Source organism: Salpingoeca rosetta (genome assembly GCF_000188695.1).
Source record: "Salpingoeca rosetta unplaced genomic scaffold supercont1.15, whole genome shotgun sequence".
Lineage (NCBI taxonomy): Eukaryota > Choanoflagellata > Craspedida > Salpingoecidae > Salpingoeca > Salpingoeca rosetta.
The window spans coordinates 293,014-301,424 of NW_004754919.1; the positions used below are offsets into that span (position 1 = coordinate 293,014).

The window sequence follows — 8,411 nt, forward strand, 5'->3', positions numbered from 1 at the left end:
ACCTTCATTGCGCTACGCTTTCTTGCTCCAAGCATGTGCGATTTGGGGGGTTTTGCTGTTTGCGTTGGACACACACAACGCGACACGCTACGGCTGGGCAGAACCCGCAAAAGAAACGCAAGTGCGGGAAAGCAGTAGCAGCAGCTATGCCAACGTTGCCCAGAAAAGGAGGAGATCCAACAAGGAAGGAAACAGGGAGAGGAAGGGGAGCAAGAGAGTTCACGGGGCGCGACACGCAAACACCTCAGCCAGGCACACGGCGACAAAGCCCACACAATACATGTACACACGCGCACATACACAGTCGACAATCACGGGTAGAGAGACAAGTTTCCAAAACAAATGCACAGAGAAGAAGCAAGTGTGCTTGGTTCAATGCTGCGAGGCTTCACTTCACATTCACACATGCAGACAACACGACAGCACGCGCGTACACGTACACATACACTCACATGCCGGTGGAATCACCACCAAACACTGCAAATGGGGAAGAGGAGGAACAAAGAAATGGGAAACGCAAGGAGGAAGAAGAGGAGGGGGAAAATGCGACACATGCACAACGGCGAAAACGTGCGAGCCGCCGCAAGCACGCCACGCAGCAAGCAAGGTGCCACGTGCGCAAACGCACAGCCCAATGGACACCACACCGCTACCAAGTCAAAGGGGAAAAGGAGGGGACTGGGTCGAGCGAACCTCAGACCGCAAAGGCGGAATGACAAGGAACACCGACAAAGAGAGTGGGCAGGGGAAAGGCTTGACATGGCAGACAGGCAGTTTGGAGAGACGATGCGCGGGGCAGAAAGGGGGAAAAGAAAAGAGGACACGAAAGAGCACGACAATAGGACATAACGTCACATGAAGAGAACACACGAAACAAAGCCAGCAACGCCACAACTCTCCCACACGATCCCGCCTTAGATCTGGAAGACGAGGGAGGGAGGAGGCGACGCCACCAAGTTCATTTCACGAGGCCAATCTGTCCTTTAGTTCTCGTCATCGCCGTCCACGTTGTCGGTGTCCGAGGTCCAGAGCTGATGGTTGAAAGTGCAAAACAAGAGGAAGCGGAGGGAGCAGAGCATGGTAACAGGAAGAGCGGGTGAGTGGATGATCGCAGTCGTGTAATCCAGCGACAAGGTCAACACACACACACAACACTGCAGATCCAGCGACTGATAGTGGCACTCATACACGAGAACGGGAACACCACCACCACCACGACCAAACAATGTTTCATTCGTACCGTGAGGTTGTCGCGCAGCAGCTGCATGATGAGTGTGCTGTCTTTGTACGACTCCTCGTTGAGGGTGTCGAGCTCGGCAATGGCGTCGTCAAACGCCTGCTTGGCAAGGTGGCAGGCCTTGTCGGGGGTGTTCTTGATCTCGTAGTAGAAGACGGAGAAGTTGAGGGCAAGGCCGAGGCGGATGGGGTGCGTGGGCGCCATCTCGGATTTGCTGATGTCAAGGGCCGCCTGGTAGGCCTCCTGCGAGTCGTTGACAATCTCTGCACAGTCGGAACAGTAAGTGCGCAAGGGGCATGTGGATGAGTGTGGAAGAGAGAAGAGAGTGTGTGAGAGGATAGAGAAAGACAGACAGACAGAGAGAGAGAGAGAGAGTGTGTGTGTGTGTGTGTGTGTGTGAGAGAGAAAGAGAGAGAGAGAAAGAGAGAGAGAGAGTGTGTGTGTGTGTGCAGCAGCAGCAGCAGCAACAAAAACAACAACACGTGTACAAATGCACACAACCCACAGAAAACACACGAAAACAGCAAAGAGATGCAACGTACTGTCGCGGTCGTCGCCGGTTGCGACCTCAGCGAGGTAGCGGTAGTAGTCGCCCTTCATCTTGAGGTAGAAGACCTTGCTCTCAGAGTTGGTGGACTTGGGGACGAGGTGGTCGTCCAGGAGTTTCTGATGAAAGAGAACCAAGGAAGCAGTGAGAAAGGCACGTTGTGCGAACGCGTGTTTGGCGGAGCAGAGACTTGGCAACCGTAATCGCTCGCTCAAATTGAGAAACCACACCAACCCACAGAAACAAAGCACACCGCTACCACCAAGGTGATACAAAAAGGTTGCACGGTTTGACTTACCAGGACCTCCTCGCAGATGGTCTTGAGCTCACCCTCAATCTTCTCCCTGTACTCCTTGGCCATCGACTGCTTGCGCTCGTTGCTCTCGGTCTTCTGTTCGATGGAGGAGATGACACGCCAGGACGAGCGGCGGGTGCCGACAACGTTCTTGTAGGCGACGGAGAGGAGGTTGCGCTCCTCGGGGCTGAGCTCGCTGTCCATCTCGGTGACCTTCTTCATGGCCGCGGCCATGTCCTCGTAGCGCTCGGCCTGCTCGGCGAGCTTGGCCTGTGTCACGGTATCGTCCCGCTCAGACATGATGCTGTTTGTTGTGGGATAAGGGGGTGTTCTGCAGGCCAACAGGAACAAGAGAGCCAAGACAGAGACCGTGAGTGTGTGAGTGAGGGATGGCTTGAGTGTGTGCGTGTGAAACAACAAAGATGCCGGCGATAGCTGGTGTTGGTTCGTCGTCTGTATGCTGTTGTCGTTTGTTCAGCCTCCTCACACAACACGCACACATCCACAAAAGCACACTCTCACGGCGCCACCAATGAATCGACTCAAACCACCAACAACACACCAAAGAACTGGGTGGAAACTGACAGCGAAGCAAGCGCAAGGAAAGACAGAGAGGAGAGGAGAGGAGAGGGATTGAACAGGGGTTGGAAATGCAAGCGAACAAGAGAGAGATGCAACACAAAGGGTGGGTGCGGGAAAGGTAGCACAGAGAAACAAGATGGAGCGAAAGACACACGGAAGGAACCCCGTTGCGAAGACAGCCAACAAACAAAAGCCAAGGAGAAAGCGGGTGTATCTTGAAACAGTCAAAGTAAAGTAAAGTGTACAGGCGGCACCACCCGAAAGCAAGAGCAGAAACAAGGGCAAGCGAGCGCGCGTGATCGGAACACCATTCAGTGCGGAACCACACAGCCCCATCTCGTGCGTGTGTGTTGGTTGCATGTTTGGTGTGTTGTGCACGCTTTGACACCCATCAACAAAGCGACAACAAATCAGAGGCAGGGCAAACGGTTGAATGGGCTACGGTTCGGTGAACAAGAAACAAACACAGCCCCATGGTTGAGGCAAGGCGAGGCGAGGACTGAGTCCACCATCAGCACCACCATCACCTCAACCCAAACAAAACAGGGAGCGGGGATGGAACAAAGCCAACAACCGTTGAAACCAAACACACAAACAGCAAACTCAAGAGGTAGGGAGGGGGAGGTGTGGACCTTGCCACACCCAGCCATCTCTACACCCATTGACGGTCACCCACAGCTCGGAGCACACGAACAACAACCAACAACCAACAACCAACAACGCTCAGCACCACAAAAGCTGCCGTCCGTCCGCTGCTGGTGCTGTTGGCGAACCACCACCACCACCAATGTCGTGCATGAAATCCATCCATCACTCGCTGCACACGGCGTTGGCTTCGTGTGTGCATGATGGCTCCCCGCTTCAGTCGCCTCTCCCAGAGAGCCACGCCATCATCATCATCATCATCATCATCATCATCATCCCTGATCCAAACACCAAGCTCCCATCCCCCATCACCATCACCAAGCGCGGCAGGTTGCTTGTGCTTGCCTACCTGTTGAGTTGAAGGGCTGAGTTGGCGCTGTGGTGGCAAGCGGTTGTGTGTGTGAATGTGTGCAGTAAGAAAAACTCTCTTTCTCCTTTCCTCTGGCTGGCAAGAGCAAAGAAGCAACAGCGGAAAGAAAAAAAACGACGGATGCTGTGTGTGTGTGGCCTGAACGGACGTTGCAAAGAAAGAAAGAATTTTGTGGACTTTTGGTGAATGATTTCTATTGATTGTCGGGGTTCGATGGTGCGGAAGTTGTAATTGCTGGAGCGGCAAAAATGGGGCTCAGCTCATAACACACTATCCACCATCGAAACGAACAGATGCACGATTGCAGCAATCGTCCACCAAAAGCGCCAGGACAAAACAAGCAAGAAAAACGACATCTATTTTTGGATGGAACCGGGCGAATGGGTTGGCAAGTGTGTTGTGGTGTGTGTGCTTGTGTGTTTGTGTGTTGTGTGTTGGCGTCAGTTGGTTCTTTCCCTTCTTCTTGCTGTCTGTCATCCTTGCCTTGCGTTGTCCCTTGCCTGTGCCTTTTGGGTTTGGTTGGTTAAGCCTCCTCTTGGAGTTCCAGGAGGGTTTCCAGCTCCTCCACCAGCGTCTCAAAGCGATAGGCGCAGCGCGTATCAGGCACGTTGGATTGCCTATGTTTGGGTGTGTGTGGGAGGGGGGAGATGTGTGTGATGTGTGTGTGTGTGAGGGATGCAAGGATGGCAAACGTGCACACACATACTCGCGCGCGCACACACCTCACGTATGCACACATCCCCCCCCCGACGCACACGCACACACACACACACACACACACACACACACATACACCACCACCACCACCAACGTACGCAATGTTGTTGCCTGAAGGGCCGGCGCTGTCAAAGTGGTCGCCGAGCCAGTGGCGCTTAAACTCTGCAGGGAAGCCGCTGATGCGAACAGAGTTGGCGCAAATCTCGCACACATCCACGCGGGACAGGCGCCACACCTGCGACGCAATGCTGTACTCCTCAATCAGGGGCTCGCGTGACAGATGGAACAACAGCGGGTCGTCTGTTTGTGTGTGTGTGTGTGCACTGTGGTGTGTGTGTGATGTGTGGTGTGTCTGTGTGGGGAATGTGAGAAGCGGGGTGGAGGGTGAACGACGACTGCTCAACGCACGCCTTCCAAACACGCACGCAGAGTCACGCGAGAGCAAACAAACAAAACACCAAACCAAACCAAGCAAACTAACAACCTCAACAAACAAAGAAACCAAGCAAAGGTCAGAACACACACACGTACACAACACACACACAAAATACGGACCGGTGGAGAGGGTGACGTTCATGCCCATGGCATGGAAGTTGGGGAAGGGGTTCTTGTGATAGTCGAGGAAGAGGTGGTTGTTGCTGAGCGGCGACACAGAGAGGCCCACCTGGCACAGGTAGTACAGGTACTGCAGCACGGGCGCCTGTGGCAAGTTACACCGCAACATTGGGAATGGGAAACAGAGGTCAAAGTGAGATGGGGTATACACACACATGTGCAAGCAAGAGCAGGCACACGCGCACACCCATACCCACACCCCCACCCCACACACACACGCACACACACACACACACACACACTTACTTTGCGGAGACGAATGCCGTGGGAAATGTTCTCGCTGAGAAGGTAGGTGGTGACCAGGTGCTCGATGGAGCCCGCCTCGCCAGAGTGGGGGCGGAACGCAAACGTGTTCAGGCCCTTGGCCTTGCGCAACTTGTTCAGCACGCTCAGGTTGGCATACGTGTAGTACGCATAGTACGAGTACGACGGGTTGTCGGGCTTGTCCCACATCTCTGGTTGCTCGCAGCTGCGTATATGCGTGTGCATATGCGTGTGTGTGTGCATGTGTGTGGGTGAGGACATAAATCACGCAGCAACACAGGCCATGTGCACTCGTTCCCAAGCCCTTCTTCACAACCCCCCCCCCCCTTCCGGGCTCCTCCATGATCATGAAAACACTCTTCCAATCACCCGTCCCACCCCTTCCTCGCATCAACACGACACGCCCGCCAGCAAAGAGAGAAGGCGGCACCTTGGGGTGTGTGGGAAGCGCTCTGGCTTGCTCTCGTCGTCCACGCTGTCAAAGCCAACCACGTGCGCCAGGAACTCCGCCAGCTTGGGGTCCTTCTCGGGGTTGAGCGTGTTCTGCGCAGCAGGCAAAGGGGTGTGGAGGAGGGGGGAAAAAGTGGGTTGGTGAGTGTGGTGCAGATGTGATGCAACTGTGCGTGTGTGTGTGTGTGTTGTGTGCACGTACTTGTAGCAAGCAGACGCAGTGGCAAAGACATTTGAAGAGGAACAAGAGGAGGAAAAGGCAAAGCACGCATGCACAGACACATGTGCAGACACAGACACACGTACACAGACACATGAGCCAACTGACCTCGAAGAGAGGGCGGAAGAGGTTGTCGAGAACTTGTGCAAAGTTGTCGAGGAGGCCCGTCTTCTTGTACACATAACTGCACACACACAAAGCGGTACAAAAAAAAAAAGCAGTGAGCAAAGGGTACAGCGAAAGAGTGTCCAAACAGCACGAACACACACACACACACACACACACACACACACACACACACACACACACACACACACACACACACCCTCCTCAACACCACGCGAGTTGAGACAACGCACTAGAGGCGGGGCACTTGGATGAGCCAGCGGACGTTGTCGGAGGCCATGTTGTTGTCGCAGAACCACGCGCCAAGCTTCGTCAGCTCGTCGGGCGCACGCCCGTACACAGACACGCGGTACTCAGCCTGCAGCGGACAAAGGTTTGGGGGTGGAGGAGGTGGGTAATTGGTAAGCGCAGAGGGAAACGGGGTGGAGGAGGAGGAGGAGAGAAGAGAAGAAGGCATGAGAGCACGTAAGGCGAAAGTGTGTGTGTGTGTGTGTGTGTGTGTGTGTGTGTGTGTGTGTGTGTGTGTGTGCGTGCTTGTGTGTGTGTGTGTGTGTGTGTGCTGAGAGAACAGGACAACAGCCGACTGCCCAAGAGCAACAGCACGACATCTAACGCACCATCTGGTACTTTGACTCCTCGAGGTCGTCAATGACCTGGCGGGAAACCTCCGCAAAGTACCGCCCCTTGATCTGCAGTGACAGTAGTGGCGGCGGTGTGAGCAAACCCGTCATCGTGATGGTGACGCAACCACAACACAAAAACAGCACACACACACACATCCGTAAACGCACACATCCGTAAACTAACCCAACACAACACGACACAACACAGCACAACACTACCACAACACAACACAACACAACACCACACCTTGTTGCTTGTCTTGAGGAAGATCTCGCGCAGGCGGGACTCGCCAATGGGGTTGTACTTGAGGTTGAAGCGGTCAAAGCGGTGGAACGTCGACTGGTCCGCGTGCATGTCCAGCGTGTCAATCGACAAATCGTACGACGTCAGGTTCAGGCTGCAACGCGGTCATAGTGTGAAGGCAAGCGCGTGGACGGCGTTGTGGGTGGATTGAATGAGGTGTGGCAGTCGAGACGTGGACACAGGGCAAGAGTCACAAGCAGCAAAGCAAACACGTATGTACACGCACACGAAAATACACACACACACACACAAATACGCACACACACACAAATACGCACACACACACACACACACACACACACACACAAATACGCACACACACACACGCACAAACAACCAAATAAAGTTCAAACAGAGCAGGCCACCCCTGCACCACCACGGGCGGCGCACCTGTCAAAGACTTGCTGGAGGGTGAGGTCCTTTCCATCACGGTGGATGACCGTCTCGTCAGGGCACTTCTTCAGCTTCGACTTGATGAAGCGCAGCAGGTGCTTCTGGTTCATGCACGCAGACAGGTGCACGTGTGTGTCCACCTGACATGATGGTGTTGGTTGGTTGATTGGTTTGGTTGGTTGGTTGGCGAGGCAGGGAACATGGGATGGCGTGAGAGACGTGTGCGTGTGCGTGTGTGTGCGAGTAAGATGTGTGCGTGTGTGTGTGTGTTGGGAAAGGGGAGAGCAGAGTTGTGACGTGACAGCATCAAGCAAAACGTGAAGTAGGCAAGGGCATTTGCACTGCGCGGGCTCACACCTTTCGGATGTTGTAAAAGTCACGATGGGGAACGGACTTTTGCTCCGCTGTCAAGGATATCGCAACAGCAACCGCAGGTGTGAGTCATCACGTGTTGTGCAACAAGAGCGTGCAGTGAAGCACAAGGAAGCATGCGCATAAGTAAGTTCACGAGCACATAGCTAAGAGTTTGGCCAAAATTTGCAAACACCACACACACACACAGAAACACACACAGAAACACACACACGCACACACCCACACACATACGCACACACGCCAAGGGCAGCAACGCACTGAGCTCGCGGGTGCTGTTGAGCATGGTGTGGAGGGTGAACTTGTTGAGGAGAAAGTGGATGCGGCGGAAGGAGAAGGACTTGGTTGGTCCGTCGTTGATCAGCGCCAACAGCTTCGACAAATCCCGCAGATAGTACTTCACATCTGCAGTTTGCACATGGGGCACAACAGCCGGGGGTGTCAGAGACAAAGTAGGCGTGTCTCGATGACAAGGGAGAGAGAATTGTCGCGCGCGCGCGCGCGCGCGTGTGTGTGTGTGTGTGTGTGTGTGTGTGTGTGTGTGTGTGTGTGTGTGGCACCAACTTGGTTGTATCAACCCCCCCTTCTCTCTCTTTTGTTTATTTCGATATAATTTTTTTCTTCTTCGCCTTACACTTTCCGACTTTTTTC

At 54.1% G+C, this 8,411-nt stretch overlaps 2 protein-coding genes across 2 annotated transcripts in view; both read right to left on the minus strand.

Annotated features, from left to right (window-relative positions):
• Positions 1 to 34: 34 nt before the first annotated feature.
• PTSG_05862 (tyrosine 3-monooxygenase/tryptophan 5-monooxygenase activation protein) lies at positions 35 to 3,702 on the minus strand. Its single transcript, XM_004992698.1, has 5 exons — positions 3,656 to 3,702; positions 2,083 to 2,410; positions 1,780 to 1,903; positions 1,241 to 1,500; positions 35 to 1,031 (listed from the first exon to the last, which is right to left on the minus strand). The coding sequence occupies exons 2-5, from the start codon at positions 2,377 to 2,379 to the stop codon at positions 984 to 986; spliced, it is 729 nt and encodes a 242-aa protein (XP_004992755.1). The 5' UTR covers positions 2,380 to 2,410; positions 3,656 to 3,702; the 3' UTR covers positions 35 to 983.
• Positions 3,703 to 3,878: 176 nt separating this feature from the next.
• Positions 3,879 to 8,411, minus strand: part of PTSG_05863 (Ampd2 protein) — a 7,311-nt gene continuing 2,778 nt past the window's right edge. The window contains exons 9-20 of the mRNA XM_004992699.1: positions 8,022 to 8,165; positions 7,746 to 7,792; positions 7,386 to 7,528; positions 6,939 to 7,089; positions 6,686 to 6,757; positions 6,302 to 6,426; positions 6,051 to 6,126; positions 5,703 to 5,815; positions 5,255 to 5,477; positions 4,949 to 5,093; positions 4,492 to 4,693; positions 3,879 to 4,293 (exon numbers count right to left, since the gene is read on the minus strand). Coding sequence (XP_004992756.1) covers positions 4,200 to 4,293; positions 4,492 to 4,693; positions 4,949 to 5,093; positions 5,255 to 5,477; positions 5,703 to 5,815; positions 6,051 to 6,126; positions 6,302 to 6,426; positions 6,686 to 6,757; positions 6,939 to 7,089; positions 7,386 to 7,528; positions 7,746 to 7,792; positions 8,022 to 8,165 — 1,535 coding nt within the window. The 3' untranslated portion in view covers positions 3,879 to 4,199. The remainder of the gene's footprint in view (positions 4,294 to 4,491; positions 4,694 to 4,948; positions 5,094 to 5,254; positions 5,478 to 5,702; positions 5,816 to 6,050; positions 6,127 to 6,301; positions 6,427 to 6,685; positions 6,758 to 6,938; positions 7,090 to 7,385; positions 7,529 to 7,745; positions 7,793 to 8,021; positions 8,166 to 8,411) is intronic.